We start from the raw sequence: 16,378 nt of genomic DNA on the forward strand, positions 1-16,378 counted from the left end.
AAGATTCTTTGGCTTTGGCTTTTGAAATTTTGATATTTGTGTGGTCTCTTTACATTCATCTTAGAATTTGTTGAGCTGCTCGGATGCTTATATTCATGTCTTTCATCAAATTTAGGAAGACTTCAGTCATTATTTCTTGAAGTATTCTCTTTCTCCCTCCACCCTGCTTCTGGAACTGCAAACATATGCATATGTTGGTCAGCTTAATGGTGTCCCACAGATCCCTTAGACTGTTCATTTTTCTTCAATCTTTTTATTTTCTTCAGACTTATTAATTTCTACTGTCCTATCTTCAAGCTCATTGATTCTTCTTCTGCCCTTGGATTCTTCTAGGGAATTTTTCATTTTAGTTATTGTACTTTTTAGCTCTGGTCTTCCTTTTTAGGTTCTCTTCCTCTTTATTGATATTTCCATTTTCCCAATACATTGATTTTTAACATTCTCCACATCTTCCTTTACTTCTCTGAGCATCTTTAAGACAGTTGTTTTAAAGTCTTTGTCAGTAGATTTACCAACAGGTCTTCTTCAGGGACAGTTTCTATTGACTTTTCTTTGGAATGAAGCATATTTTTCTTTGCGTGTCTCATGATCTTTTTGTTGAAAAACTGACATTAAAATCAAATAATGTTGCTACTCTGGAAATCAGATTCTTCTTCCCCATCGTCTCCTGGGGGGTTTTGTTAGTTAATTTACTTATTTACTTAGAGACAGAGTCTCACTCTGTCACCCAGGCTGGAGTCCAGTGGTGTGATCTTGACTCACTGCACCCAGGTTCAAGTGATTCTCCTGCTTCAGCCTCCCAAATAGCTGGGACTACAGGTGCCTGCCACCATGCCTGGCTAATTTTTTGTATTTTTAGTATAGACAGGGTTTCATCATGTTAGCCAGGATGGTCTCAATCTCCTGACCTCAAGATCCACCTGCCTCAGCCTTCCCAAGTGTTGGGATTACAGGCATGAGCCACTGTGCCTGGCCTTATTTATTTTTATTGATCCTTAGCTGTCTCTATGCCAAGGATCAGCCTGAGGTCTTATTTTAAGGTCTTCTTGGGTTTTTTCTGATCCTGTACCTTTCCCTGGGCATGGACAATCACTTTCTACTTCTCCCTATACATGCAGGTACTTTTGAATGTTCTAGTCTTTAGTGTCTGGCTCCCAAAAGGAGAAAATGAGAAAAATGAAGGGTGGGGAGAAGGGTGCTGGCCCTTTAAATTCCAGCAATGGAAGTAATTTAAGCTGGATGGAGAGGGGTTTGCAAAAATGGGCAGAGGTGCAACAATGGCCTCTGGACTCATCTGCCCCTCTAAAATTAGAAACAGCAATCAAGGATCTGGGTCCATGTGCAAGCTGCTCCTGGAACATGTGCACACTTGCCTGCTGGGGGTAGGGTAGCTGTTACCATGCCAGGAGCTAAAATTAAACCTAATTTACCATCTAAGCCTTGCTCTGGAAGTTACAAGGCATCAGCAGACTCCAGAGATCTAAATAGTCACATCAGATTCTGCCAGTGCAATTACTGTCTAGGTCGGAAGATGTTCCTGGTGGTTGGTACTCTGCTGTCTTCCCAGAATCTTCCCCTTCATTGAATAATAACGTAAATGCTAAAAATGCTTGTCTTTGACTTACCTTCCATTCCATTTGAGCATAAAAGCCTGTGGATGGCCTTCACTCCACTGACCTCCCTCTGGTGCCTCCTGCAGCATCTGGGCATGCCTACCTAGCAGTGATGGTCGGTGGCAAGGCCTCTGTGCTCCCTTTTCCCCTCAAAGCTTCATTTGGTCCTTCATGCTCCTTTTTCAGCTTTTGATTTTTTTAAAGTGGCATCTGAAATGAATGTTCATATCTGGACTTTTCAGTTCCTTTGGGAATCTGGGGAATAATGAACCCCACACTTAGCAGGCACTTAAAAGTAATAAACTCTCAATCTCTCAATCTGTACTGCCCTCAGCAAACTCCACAATGATCCTTCAGAAATATCTCATGGATTCATGTGAAAAGGTTCTTGCATTAAATCCTGAAAAGCAAAGCAGAATTCAGGAAGACCTGGGTGAGGATTAGGGTGACTCAGGCTTTCAGACCAGCAAGAGGGAGGAGGGAGGATAGTCCAGGCACCTGCTTAGACATTTTAAAGTCATTCCTCTTCAACACAAATTTTTAACTAATAAGCAAAAATGTAAAAACCATTAATTTTGAAATTTTACGTGTAGTTTCCTTTTAATTCTCCATTACTGAAACTGAACATCAAACAAGAGGATGAATGCCATGCACAGTGTTACAACACTGTTACTATATCCAATTTAAACAGAGTATGCCTTTCCTAACCCTTTCAGACCCAAAATTTATGTAACATGATCTCAGGTAGGAAGGGAATGCTTCCTCTTCCTGTTCTTTTTTTTTACATGGCAAATAACGTGCACATGATTTACTGAGGATATTTACTGACAGAAAGACACAGTGGCACCAGCAGGTCCCTTGACCTTTCTTTAGAACAGTTTGGAAGACCTGAAGTCCAGCACTGTGGCAGGAACCAGGCAAACACTGGAGGTTAGTTACTTCTCTGCCATGTACCCCCCAACTGGTTTATGCTGACCATTCCAGAAGAACCACTTTGAAATAAATCAGCTATATTCATAATCTGAAATTAAACACAATAACCATAGTTTGCATAAAGCAAATACAACATTTAAACAAATAGAATCAAAATAGAAATAACCCACCAGAAAAAGTAACAAGTATATGGAGGTTATAATTCTTAATAGAAAAAGATTCCTACAAGTCAGTAAGAAAAAAACTTGACCATAATAACTGCCAAATCTGAACAAAATACACCAGATAAGAACTAAAAATGGCCATGAATACATGAGGACATATTTAACATGACCAGACACAACACTTACTGTCTATCAAATTGTCAAAGATTTATTTTAATCTTGAGCATGTCCATTGCCAACACTGCTTGGCAACTGCAAAGAGGCCTTTTCCATGCTGTCGTCCTGCCCTTCTGGAGGGCAGCAGGTACCCAAAGCTTCACACCTGGCATGAACTCTGACCTATACTCTCTACCTGTAACTGAGCCCAAGGCAGCAGTTGTAATGGCAGTGTCAAAGTGCATCTAAAAGGACGCCACAACAGTGATGTACAGCAGTACAGCAAATACCACATTTAGTCATGGCACACTTGTAAAATACACCATTGAAACATGTAGAAGAATATATGTAATAGATTTAAAAGTCTATATAATTTATTAAGTACAAAAGCAGATTATTTAAAAAAGCACTTGATCCTCATTTTGTAAAAAATTTTTAAAATGGAAAAAATAAATCCCTGAGAGGGTTTATGTCACATACTAATGCTGCTATTTACTTGGAGGTAGAATTATAAGAAATTTAAATTTTTTTAATACTTTAATGTGCTTTCTAGATTTTATGCTGTAAGCATAATTGCTTTTATAGTCAGAAAAAAATGCAAAATAAAATACATCCTGTTCAGGGTAACTTTAAAACCCTTTTCATACATTTCAAAATGCAGAATTACAAAGTCAATAACTTTTATTAACATAATGATATAAAAATTTTAGTGTGATATACAGAATTCCCAGAGTAATTCTAAAACATTTTAATGCACTTCTTAAAATCTTAATTTACAAGACACCTTGTCTTACCACTACTGACCTTTCAATACAAAAAGTTTACAATTTTTGTTTGCTATAAAACTACGACATTAAGATTGGAGTTAGGTAGTTTTTCCCTTTCCCTTCCCAGCCATTCTGTTGTAAGGAATGTCCTCCGTTAGACCACTGCCCAAACCTCTATATGTCAACAATAAGTTACATAGATTCTGTACATAATTACAAGAGGATTATTAGGATTCCAGTATGTCACAGCATACTTTACCACAATCCAACACCATGGGCAAACAGGGCTACTATGCACAATGCTATTTGTAGCCAGACAGGAGTAAAATATGAGGGCTGGGCCAGTTAGCCAGACTCACGTGTGGAGAATTAATAACAGCTTTGTTAGGCACTGATCCAGACTAATTCTGGAAAAACCTGGTTGTTTCTGTGAAGCATGCATGATTCACAAAATTTTCCGCCCTCAATACCCCAAAACCCAACAATTTCATAACATACTCTTAATTAGCTATATAAAAATAATCTATGTTTTAGATTCGTGCTTGACTTCAAATTCTTAGAAGTAACTGAAGGATTTTACATTCTCTTCTTTTGACTTAGGTTCTGTATTTTAGATCACTCAGCTTAGTCAAGTTTGAACAAAATAATAAAATGATTTGGCCAAATTTTATAGGCACACAACTCAAAATGCGAAAGGCAGTAAAGAATGTAACCATCTCCACCTTCAATATGGGGCAATGGTGTTTCCTGCGACCCCTCAACTGTACTGCCGGTACTCACCAAACAGTACGATAGATATGAAAACCTTAGACTTTACCACCAATGCTTCTAAGTCTGATGGCTTGGAATAAAAACAATAAATCAGTACACTTCCACGAGAAGAATTAGTATTGTAGTGTTATGAAAACTAGCAATTTAACAGCATAAAGTTAAAAACCAGGAAAATGATTTAAAACTAAATGCTGGCTTATCTTTCTGAAACAAAGCATCTAACTTGACAGTCCAAAATGGCACTTATTGAGTGTCAGTGACAAGATATGCTGACAACCAGCACGTCTGTTTCAATAAAGAAACTGGCAGAGGAAGCACTGCGTGTGACCACAGTGCCCTCTGTGAGTACAAAGGATGGGTCCGGCTTGCTTCCTTTCCATCATCCTTGTGAAACAGAAGTGAGGCAGCTGTATTCATGGCCTCAAGTTTCTCTCCAGCATAAATTCTATGTATGAACTTGTCATTTGAAATGGGAATAAATAACTGAATTTTAAAAATCAGGAGCTATATTTTTAGCCTAAAGAAAGTGCAAACTTGCAGTACAGCAGAGAACAACCGCGGTGCCTGTGATTCCTCACGATGCCCACGCCAGGCCTTTCCTTTCCTTGTCACTCCATCTGTTAAAATATCAGCATCCGTGTTTTTGTAAATGTACTTGGCAGATTCAAAATATTTCTTTAAATAATTCAGGAAGTAGTTTCTAAAATGAGCTGCGGGGAACTGCTGAGAGGAATCTGTAAAAGCACAGGAAGGGGTGAGTCCCGGTGGGTAGGCTCTGCAGTGTCTTCCCACATCACACCTTGGACTGCTAGGGCTCATTCATCTCTGGCACCTGGGCTGGTGCACTGTGCTCACATGTTGTAGGCCACATAGATGGGGTCCAGCTGGTCTGCCAGGAAGCCATCTCGCAGGTGCATGCGCTGCTTCTCACCCCGAGAGTTGATAGGGATCACCCCTGGGTCCACAATGACCACCACGCCCACGACCAGGTAGTGCTCCTCCAGCACCACGTTGGTCACCAGGGCCACCAGGTCCAGGGCATCCTGCTCTAGCCCATCCAGCTCCACCACCACCACCAGCAGGTTGGTCCAGGTGAATACAGCACTGCAGAGGGAAGAGAGACTGGGTCAAACGGATACAGGCACAGGCCACAGGGGCCAATAAATGCTTGGGAAAGGGTAGTACAAAGAGTGAAGAAAACTAATGTCACATGGCTGGTTAAGGCCATTCACAATCTAAAGATCAAGCCAGATCCATTTTACAGGAATGTCTATTCCAACTAAAGCTTTTATCAGAAGCATTATCTGATGCTGAAAGCTGTACCTGTCCCAACATGAGTTCCCTACAGGTGAAGGAATCATGAATCACAATCATGTGAGAAACTCACATTAAAAGTGGAAACACGGCCACACGCAGTGGCTCATGTCTATAATCCCAGCACTTTGCGAGGCTGAGGCAGGAGGATCACGAGGTCAGATCAGACCATCCTGGCCAACATGGTGAAACCCCGTCTCTACTAAAAATACAAAAATTAGCTGGGCACGTTGGTACACACCTGTAATCCCAGCTACTTGGGAGGCTGAGGCAGGAGAATTGCTTGAACGTGGGAGGTGGAGGTTGCAGTGCATCAAGATCACGCCACTGCACTCCAGCCTGGTGACAGAGCAAGACTCCATCTCAAAAAAAAAAAAAAAAAAAAAAAGTAGAAACACTTCAGGATGAGAACTGTGGAAATCTTTCATTTTGCCTGTGCATTTGGGGACAATCTCTTGGCTTGAAACTTATAAGGAAAAGAAGAAAACACGCAAAACCCAAACAAAAGGCAGCAAGGTGTGCTCTGGCACCATGTTTGCAGAGGCCATCCAGGGGGAGAACACACAAGAAGTCCTCAGCCCTCTCTGGCAATGCCCAAGGCAGACAGAGCTCGTCTACGTGGCACCCAGCTCCACTGCAGCCCAGGGTGACAATGCAGGAGGCCTGTGCCCAGGGCCCAGCAGTCCTTGGCTCTGCTCCAACTGATGCACAGCACTCATGCCCAGAGGAAGGCTGGATGGACCATGTGGAGCTGCCCTCTGCCTGGGCTCTTACCATTCAGCGATGCTCCTGTGTGCTCGGATCACAGAGGTCTCGATGTCGATGGGGTGGTACCGCATGCCCCGGAGCTCCAGAGTTTCATCCAGAGACCCAACCACATACAGTGCATCATGCCGTCCTGTGAACAGTGTATGTTTACACGTGCCTGTAAAGCGAGGCACGCAGAGTCTGGACATGCGTGTCCTCTGATGACAACCAGGACTCTCGGGCACAGGGAGGTCTCAACTTAAATATCATGAGGTCCCACACCACATGCAGAGAGGGTGATGGAGGTACTGGCAGCACCGAACCACCTCAGGAAAGTTACAGCAAGTGTGAGCATATTACTAAAAATAACTTTTATCTCTGGGATGCGACAGCATCTGTAGGAGCTACCAAAAGTTCTGCCTTGTCTGGCCAGTTTGTCGTGGCTGTGCAGGGTCCTCTGGACATTGGCCACAATCTTTAGCAGTTGTGCGTGGGAAGCCACTGGTAACGACAATGGCTGAGAGGCCGGCCTGGCCTTGGGGAGGAGCCTGGCAGTCTTATCACCAACACTGTCCCCCATCCCCTCAGCAGAGGCCAAGGGCCCAAGCACAGTGAGGGGCAGTCATGGAGGGAAAACAGTATTTTCAGAGAAAATGGCTGTCAGAATATTTTTCCCCCACACCGAACAATACCAGACCACAGCAAGAAGTGAGGTGTGCCAGCAGGTGACCAAGCTCTTGGGAAGTCCAAGTCCTCCCCAACAGCACTCACGTGGGACTTCGCCACAATCCCTCACCTCCACTGGCATCAGTGAGCTCTGTTCGTCGAAGAAAGCCAAGGTAGCCAGTCCTTGCCCAGATGGTCTGTGTGTCTCCAAAACTCAGCCGGGCACTGAAGTGGTCAGCATGAAGCGCCTCCTCACCGTAGACTGTATAGTAGCCGGTGGCGTTGTGGGGGCTGCTCACCCAGATCTGGTAGGGCCCAGAGGACAAGCATGTGACGCATTACCAGCTACTGAGTTCAGATTCTGTCACAAGACATCCACTGGCCAAGAATAATGCTACAGAAAACACTGAACCTAGTGGGAGCGGATAATACCCACTGTCACCTATTTTATTAACTAAGTTAAATTACAGGCACAGGAAGCAAACATCACTTTTCTCTCCTTAATGTGTTTCCTCCTTTGACCCAGGAATGATATCTGTAGGACTCTATCCTCCGTAAGTAGAGAGAGGTAATTCCACCTTCCTCAAGTCAAACAATTAAGAGAGGGCTGGGAGCAACCTAAACTCCACAACAGGGACATGCTGAAGGAATGAGGGTCCCTACAGAGTGGAGAGTGTGCGACTGCTCAGACTCACACTAAGACAGAGGCTCTGACAACAGCACGTCCCAGAGTTAACGTCAGCCCCATGCATGTCTGTGTGCGTCCACCTGTCTGTTCAAGTGTCGGTGTGCACCCACATATCTACACACATGTAAGCATCTGTGTGCATCCATGGAGGCCTGCGCCTGCAGGACCAAGCGTCATGGGGCCCTTCTAGACACACAGCCCGTCTAGAACCCACAGTCAGTTCAACTGCCTCTAAGGCGCCCCTGCATGGCAGCATCTGAAAGAGGAGGAGGGGGTGGCCAGTAGGGGCGTTTCCCTTGAGCAGCTGCCACAAGGGGTGGGTCCCCATTCCTGGCTCAGACTCTCCAGCTCTTGGGGAAGGAGAAGCAGCGTGGCCACCCTCGCTCTGTTCAGTCAGACCTGGGTTTGGCTGTCCAGGAAATGGGATGGTTGAGAGGAGGGTCCCTCACTCCATCCACACTCAAGATTGGGGCCCAGGACACCTTCCCATCAGGACACGGTAAGACTACCTGAGGGGCCACATGCTCACACCCTTGTCCCAGTCAGAAGAAGCAGGCTGAGGCTGAGTGATTTCCCTCTGGGCATGGCTCGATGGAAGCCCCAGTCTGGCTTCACAGCAGAGTCCACAGATGATGCCTGTGCCCACCTGGTTTGAATACATCAATTTGACAGCACATTCCCCAAGAGGGTAGGACTAGGAACGTGAGTCCTAAGCTTCCATGATAACAGATCAACCTGCACATTTGGGACATGACTGCACTTCAACCTGCCACCACTGCCTATAATTAATGGGTCATGCCTGTCCCAAATCACAGGGAGACGAACGTGCAATACATGTAGACATTTCAACCCAACGAATTCCTATGTAGCCTGTGTGTCCTCAGGGAGACCCACACCATCCACCCTGTATCCTCAGGACAAGAACTCTGAGCTCCCCCCAACTTCCCAGCTGCAGGTGGAGGCCCTGAACTCTTCTGGTGCAGAGTTCTCTATTGCCAGTTTCCCTGGGTCTGTGCTCTTGGCTGGGTGCCAGGGACCACTTTTAAGTAGCAGCTGCTGGGTCCTTCCCAAGGTAGCTATTTTCTGCACTGCCACTGGCTTCACGCAGCTCCTCCCACCTGCCAGTGCCTCAAACCTTTAAGTTTTCCTCAGTTAGGTCAACCTAGGGATGAGGCAGTTTGTCCCATAGCACCCCAAAATCTTACATAGGAACTGGGTCTGGGAGGTACACAGGGGAAGGGCCAAATGGTTTCTGGTAGATTCCCAAAGGCGTGTGTGATCCTACAGTTTAGAATTTCCCAAATCTGAAGCAAAAAGGAAGGGAAAGTGAAGCTGGTGAGGCTTGAGAGCTCACACCCCCTCCCACCGGCCCCTGCCCTCAACTCACCTCTCCCAGGTGTGAGTCTCCCAAGGGCCCTTTGGTCTCAGTGTGTGCGATGATGACCTTCACGCCAGGGAGGATCTGGAAGGAGAAGAGATATGTCCCTTGTTAAAGAAAACATGACACAAGACGCTCTTGATTCAGTGACAATAAAATTAAAATAACGTCCTTTGGAAACTGGCTTGCAGGACTGATGTGCTTATGTCAGGTCAGGAAGTTTAGAGGCCACTCCAAATTTGACTTTGAATTTTGAAAGAAATAAGAGATGTTAACAGAAATAAATTGTGAATCTTAGCAAAATTACTCCAGTTCCTAAGAATGAACCCCATCTTTGGGTGTCAGGAGGGGCAGAGGGTCACTAAGGCTATGAAGACAATCGGCCAGGTGACGCTAATGAGGACCCATCCAAGGGGTGCAGTGGCCCTGCTGTGCCCAGCCCCACAGGAGGCACATGCCTGTGAACTTCATCGAGTGTCCAGGTTCTTGGCTAGGAACCTGACCATGAGGAAGTTTTTCCTGCCTGTGACTCCAAGTCAGTCCAACCACTGAGCACTGGCTCTGTGCCAATTCAGGATGGTGAGAGACCACCATCTCTTACCTGGTCTCCCCAGACCCAGTCCCAGTGGTCCCTCACTGGGCTCAAGTCAGACCACCTGAATGCACAAGGCCTGGCTGCTTGTTCTGTGTCCTCAGTTTCTTCACGTATGAAACGGAGGCAATGACATTGCAGACTCAGGGTGGGCAAGAGGAGGGGAGAAGGGGCTACAGGGGGGTGGGGGCCATGGTTAGCACCAGACCCTTCCCTGTGGGGTAGGACTTTTCTGTTTCCCCAGATGCTGTTGGAGCCTCCACCCTCTCCTTGCATGTCCCAGCTGAGCCCCAAAACCAGAGCTCTCTTTCCAAGACACAAACCTATCAGGCCCAAGTGATTCTAACAGCAAAATAGGAAAGAACGTCCAATAAAAGGGGGTGAGTTAAACAATTACAGTGCAGCTGTACATGGCAGGGCAGGAGCAGCCACAGAAAAGAGCTACCTACTGGCCCAATGACCCAGGGAAACCCGCTGAGTTTACACCAAGGACAATGCAGAGCTGTGTGTGACAGCAGCTCACAATGTCTCAGAGAAAGGAGGATATGCAGCAGCCCAGGGCTCCCACAGCTGTGCTATCCGCTAAACTCACTGACTGCACTCTCAGCTCGTCTACTTCCTAGAGTGACTTTAACAGGGCACGCAGGAAGGGAGCTATTCAAGTCCCTGCACCTGCATGAGTTCACTCACTCACTCCTCCTGCTCCCCACTCAGCCCAGTCCCACTGGCCTCCTTGTAGCTCCCACCTCAAGACCCTCACAGCAGCTGTGCCTTCTAACCCCAGACTCACCCCTGCTGCCCTGCAGGAGTCTGTGTGCTGGACATCCTATGGCTTGCCTGAGTCCCTCTCTGGGCCCCTCCCTGACTCCCCACAGGTGGCTGTGGTCATGGCAGTGAGTGAACAGAGTAAGGATGACCAGGCTCCTTCTCTTGCCTCTGGTGTTGTGAAGGTACCAGGTCCCCCACAGCCCCCACTGGAGGCACAGCAGCGCCCACTCACACCAAGCTTGGCTTACTCTTCATGCTGCCTTCCTGGGCTGTGTGGCTTTTCCTCCTTCCTTTGAACCTTTCCTGGTTCACAGGATGCTATTCTGTGCCTACATCTGCTGACCCCTTGCAGAACCTCAGTTTTTTCCTGGGAGTCAGGCTGTCTCAGGATCCCCCAGATTCCCCAAGGCTCTGAGGGCCTCTTCCCTGCCGACACCCTAAACCAGGGCATAAGATTTTGCCATCTCCAGTTTAGGGCCAGGGCCATTCCATTTAACTCTACATGTGTAGGTGGGCCAGACCCCTCGCTCCACGTGCCTGACCCCAGAGGCCTAAGGCCCCTCACCTGCCCAATGGGAGTTCTTTATTCCTGCACCTGAAGTTCTCCCTTTCTGGTGCTGAGCTCAGATGTGTTTAAAGACATAACTAAGTAATTCTATATGCCAGCTGCAAAGAAGGGAGGGAGTAGCAGCCGAGCCCACCCCAACCAGAAGTTGACCCGTGTTCATCAGAATCGTAGCCCCTAGCGGCCCCCACAGGGCGGTGCTTCAGACAAAGGTCTCACACGACTCAGAATGCAGCGTCTTGGCTTCCACTACCTTTCCAGACTCCATCAATGGCAGGCTGTGCGGAGAACCCCGTTCTACCAAACGTACCCTAAAAAATAAGGGAACGATTTCAGCATAAAATTTGCTGCACAGGCAGTAATGTCTAAAAGGGCAGATCATGAGGCTGGAAATGATCACTCTGAGGGTCTGTTGACAACAGTCAGGGTGTCAGCCTTTCCATAGCACACCCGCCATGAGCAACCTGGGTGGTGACTCCAGGCCACGGCAGGGACACCCCAACAATGCTTGGTCCCAAGTGCCGCTGCCCGCATGTACTCGCTACCCAACCCATGTGCTCACAGAAGCTCACTCTACATTTCTTTTAGGTCATCCCTGAATCCAGCAGGCCCCTGGCACCCAGTAAGCTAAACCTAGTGTTTACATCAAGCTCCAGTGTGGACATATCCAGGTCTGGGATCTGAGCTTCAAAGCTGGGAGAGGCCCTGATGCACATCTGACCACAGACCAGCAAGAACACACTGTGTGCATCACCATTGTTTATCAAGATGAAAACAGATTCTCTGACGGCATCAGGTAAGAAACGCTCTTGCCAGCAGATGACTTGTCTTCTACCTATCCCTATCCTATAAAAAACCGAATGTCACATGGGTCACTCTTATTCTTCCTGCTTGTGCGGCAGACAGAGGGATGTTCACTGCAGCCCTGGGGACATGGGCGCACAGAGACGGACATCGAGCTCCCCTGGGAAGCACACCTGGAGTGGGGCCCACAGCTCTCCTCTTCCTCTTGGTGCAAATGGCCCAATGCAGCCAGCTGTCCGAACATGTGCCTATCCGAGTTCCCAGGTAGGCCTGACTTGGCCCATCTGTCCTCTTATGCCTGGGTCCCCGGGGATGCCACCGGGTATGAATGGGGCCCAGGCAGGCTGAAAACATTACCTGTCATGGCGCAGTGCCCGCATGTCCACGTAGACGGTTGTGGGGTCTGGCCCAGCTGTGCCCTGGAAGGAGAGTGGCAGAGGAACTTCTGTTGGGGGCCTCACTTTCATCTTGTTTCCACAGGCACAGCTGCATGGCAGCTCCTCCCGGGCCCCCGGGGACACCCAAGAAGGTAGCACGTGTGCTCCCTGCAGCCGGTCTGCCTAGGGGCTCAAGGTCCCCAGGGCAGACTGACGCCTTCCATCCAAACATCCACACAGCTTGCTAATACTGAGTGAACCACTCAATGACTCTGAAAACACCAAATCATGCCACTTTACATTTCAGTTCTAACATCTTTCTATTCCCACTGGTCTCTTGTGATGAAAACACCATTAGGATCTGAGGGGCATTTCCACCATGCTGCCAGGCAGGGCCCAGCCTCTCACCAACCAGCCTAATTCTACTGGGCACGGCTCGCAGCGAGACTCACTCAGGTGAGACGGATGGCAGCCTTCACCTTTCTCCTCCCTTCCTGACTTCTGAATCTTACAGTTAGCATTAATCCCGACTAAAGAACACTATGTGTCATTTTATTAGATAAGGAACATCAAATTAAATGAGTACTCTGATCAACAAAACCCTTAAAGATCCAGACAACATAACCTGTGTCTGCACTGGAATTAAACACACCCATTCCTCCCAAGGTAATGTTACGAGGATTAACAATTTTTGAAAACAGTTTTACTTTTAAATTTGGTTACAAGGGAGCTTTTGTAATATGTCAAGGAATATCCACTGTGAACAAAGTAAGACAGCAAAAGAAACACGTCTGTCTAGAATTCACGAGAAAGTCACATGAACTCATGGGAGGGGGAAGCAAAGAGGCACCAACAAGGTCAAGGTCATACCTGCTCAGCCAGCTTTCCCAGCCTGTTGGGCTGACAGAGGCCAAGGAGGCCAGCAGAGTGAGACAGGGAGGAGACAGCCACAGGAAACACACACAGAAGCAGCAGCCACATGAGAAACACAGGGAAAGAAAGAGCAAAACCCACCTCTGTATCTCAAAGAGCAAAAGTGAACATCCCATAACATCATTTCTGCAATCATGTGTGGTACCCACACCCTTCCGATGTCCAGCAAGGAGGGCCGGGGCTTGCAGATGCAGAGCCACTAACACACAGGCTGGCACCCACGCTCAGCCACAGCCCACAGCAGGCAGCGAGCTCACAGAAGACTCCCACCCGGCCTCCTCTGCTGTGTGACAAGGGGCAGAGGCTCGAGTGGCCAGGGGTCCTGTCATGGTGAAGAGGGCATGAGCTGAGCCACTGCCCTGCCTTGCGTGCACTGCCACGAGGGGGAGGCACAAGGCCAAGCAAACACTTTGGAAACAGAGACAGACCTGCACTCAGCACAGCTCTGGCATGGGCACATGCCATCTCCTTACAGCTATTCTTGCACTATGTGGGTGAATAGGGCACTCAATAGGTAGGGTATCTAAAAAGCTATTTGGCTTTAAAATGTTATTAGAAAGAAATGAAACTGAGATATTAGCACAAAATCTGGGAAACAGCTGTAGCTATCTGAGGAAGTGGTGAACAGCAGTGCCGTGGACTCTTCAGTCCCTGAAACTTGGTTTGTTTGTTTATTATTTATTTATTTATTTATTTATTGAGACAGGGTCTTGCTCTATTCCCCAGGCTGGAGTACAGTGGTGAGATCCTGGCTCACTGTAACCTCCTCTTCCCAGGTGCAAGCAATTCTCGTGCCTCAACCTCCCAAGTAGCCAGGACCACAGGCGTGCACCACCAGCCAGCTTATTTTTGTATTTTTAGTAGAGACAGGGTCTCATCATGTTGGCCAGGCTGGTCTTGAATTCCTGACCTCAGAAGATCCGCCTGTCTTGGCCTCCCAAAGTGCTGGGATTACAGGCATGAGCCACCACTCCCGGCCTGAAACTTGGTGCTTCCTTTTAATAAGACATTTCATAGCTTCAAAAATGAATTTGGGTCAATACAAATTACCACATTTATTAATGTTTCAATTTAATATTGCTAGATTTCCTAAAACAGTAAGTTCAATCTTGCTTTAAGAACTTAGCTATGTATTATATCTAAGAGAGTCTTACAGGTAAGGTATTAGTCACTGTTAAGAAACAATTTGTATTTTTTCCCAAATAAGCCTTTGTTCAACTAGAATATTTTTAAAAATAAAATCCTTGAAGCTAAAATGTTACATGGAAATGAAACATCAAAGTCTCAGGGAAGGAGAAATAGACCAGGCAGGTACAAAACTGACATTAACTGAGAAACTCTCAGTCTGCACACTGCCAACAGCCAGCTTTGGAGAAGCGCAGGCCCCAAGCACCTTACCTGGAGGCAGATGGCCACGTTGACCCTGCACCCGAATGTGGTGCTGACGGCGCGGGCCGGCAGGCCCAGGTCCTTGAAGAGCTTGGAGAAGGACTGGGTCAGCGCAATCCTGGGCCGCTCCTCGGCAACCACCATGCATGTGCGCACACATGACAGGTTCACCCCCTTCATCTGCGGGAGGGGTGAGCAGTCAGGCCACAGCCACAGCCCAGCAAGGTGCCACAGCCCTGGGCACTATCTAGGGAAGTCTCTGGGTGGGTACACAAAGGTGGAGCTGGACACCAACCTCCTCTCCTAAGGCTGCGTCTATCCCACAGAATCCTAAGTGTGGATGTACTAGAGGATTCCCATCTGACCTGCATCCTACACCTGCCCTGCCACATGGCCAGACCTCTACCCTGCTATTCCACAGGGACGCTGCCCTACCCCACACCTTCCTCTCCTGTGGGGTGTGAAGCTGCAGAGGCAGGTGGGCCATGGGAGGAGGAATGTGTACACAGGGCCCGCAGGGGGAAAGGGTTTTCTCTACTTCCATAAACTGCAGGGAGGGGCCTTGGGAGTCTTGTTTTGTTTTGTTTTTAAACCTCCCAGGGCTGTGGTCTGCAGCACACTCGGACACCCAGGTCTGGGCACTCACCCTGAGGACACCTGTCTGCGCGCCAAGGCCCTTGGTGCACATCTCCATCACAGAGTAGGAGCAGAAGGTGACGCGGGCCTTGTACTGGCTGACAGCTGACAGCCACAGGGACACGTTGCTCTCCAGCTCCAGTGGTGGCACTAGCACTGACTGGTGTCCCGAGTAGACGCTGTGAGAGGGAAGGCTCGTGAGGTTCCGCCCACCCACCCAGCACCTGGGCACTCCGCTCTTCCCTTCCTCAGGACACTTCTTTTACCGCCATGACGGGGCACAATTCTGCTCTGATGCCAAGTGGGGTGTGGGTGGAAAACATGCCACAGGGGGAGAGGTTGGGGAGGTGGCAGGCACGGGGTCCTGATCTCTGCTCCAAACACTTGGAGAGTATCCAGGGACACCGTTCCAGAGGCACTCGCTTCTAGAGACAGATCACCACTTTGCAGTGTTTGAAGGAATCAAGCAGATTCTTCCCAAGTACTAATAATGGACAGTGTATTAAATGAAAAATGTATTTTCACTCAATTTCAGACTCAGACTCCAACCCACTTCATCCCCAAACAAACCCACTCACACACGTCTCAGCTTGCTGAGCCCTCAGAAAGGTGCCTTACTTAGAAGGCCACGATTCCTACGAGCCACACGAGCTGCTGCCACCTAGCAGGTGGTAGGGACCCTGCACTCACCTGCACAGACACCACAGGGCAAAGCCAAGACCACAGTAGGGGTCGAGGCAGATGGCAATTTGCCGCGAGGGGTACAGCTCACACTGCAGCTTTATGGAGCGGCACAAGGCGCTTGTGGCCGCGTGCGACATCTTAGGAGTAAAATAAGGTTAAAAAAAAAAGTGAAATGAAATTCAGTGATGTGCAGGGGGAGAGAGGGTTGATGGCAGCAACTGCTCTCCACATGGCTAGACCATAGCGCCAAACTTCCAAACTCATATTTATTTCCTTAAAAGATGGTTGGTTCAAATCCCCAATATAACCTAAGTAATACCCAAGAAACGATACACTCAAAATCTTTGAAACAAAATTTCAAAGTACTGAATTTCCTTTTTTTTTTTTTTTGAGATGGATTCTTGCTCTGTCGCCCAGGTTGAAGTGCAATAGG

The 16,378-nt window shown here is 47.8% G+C and overlaps 1 protein-coding gene across 6 annotated transcripts in view; it reads right to left on the bottom strand.

Moving 5' to 3' along the window:
* Nucleotides 1–2,185: 2,185 nt before the first annotated feature.
* DIP2A (disco interacting protein 2 homolog A) overlaps nucleotides 2,186–16,378 on the bottom strand; it is a 120,574-nt gene continuing 106,381 nt past the window's right edge. For 4 of the 6 annotated variants that reach the window (XM_032276506.1, XM_032276510.1, XM_032276509.1 and 1 more), the window contains 10 exons: nucleotides 15,952–16,082; nucleotides 15,272–15,440; nucleotides 14,635–14,805; nucleotides 13,174–13,203; nucleotides 12,284–12,345; nucleotides 11,376–11,433; nucleotides 9,207–9,281; nucleotides 7,262–7,436; nucleotides 6,493–6,616; nucleotides 2,186–5,508 (listed from right to left, as the gene is read on the bottom strand). In XM_032276506.1, coding sequence (XP_032132397.1) covers nucleotides 5,256–5,508; nucleotides 6,493–6,616; nucleotides 7,262–7,436; nucleotides 9,207–9,281; nucleotides 11,376–11,433; nucleotides 12,284–12,345; nucleotides 13,174–13,203; nucleotides 14,635–14,805; nucleotides 15,272–15,440; nucleotides 15,952–16,082 — 1,248 coding nt within the window. In that variant the 3' untranslated portion in view covers nucleotides 2,186–5,255. The remainder of the gene's footprint in view (nucleotides 5,509–6,492; nucleotides 6,617–7,261; nucleotides 7,437–9,206; nucleotides 9,282–11,375; nucleotides 11,434–12,283; nucleotides 12,346–13,173; nucleotides 13,204–14,634; nucleotides 14,806–15,271; nucleotides 15,441–15,951; nucleotides 16,083–16,378) is intronic. The other 2 variants (XM_032276508.1, XM_032276507.1) reach the window with 1 other exon arrangement.

This window comes from Sapajus apella, unplaced genomic scaffold (assembly GCF_009761245.1).
Source record: "Sapajus apella isolate SASKATOON/1434 unplaced genomic scaffold, GSC_monkey_1.0 scaffold8, whole genome shotgun sequence".
In the NCBI taxonomy this organism is placed as follows: domain Eukaryota; kingdom Metazoa; phylum Chordata; class Mammalia; order Primates; family Cebidae; genus Sapajus; species Sapajus apella.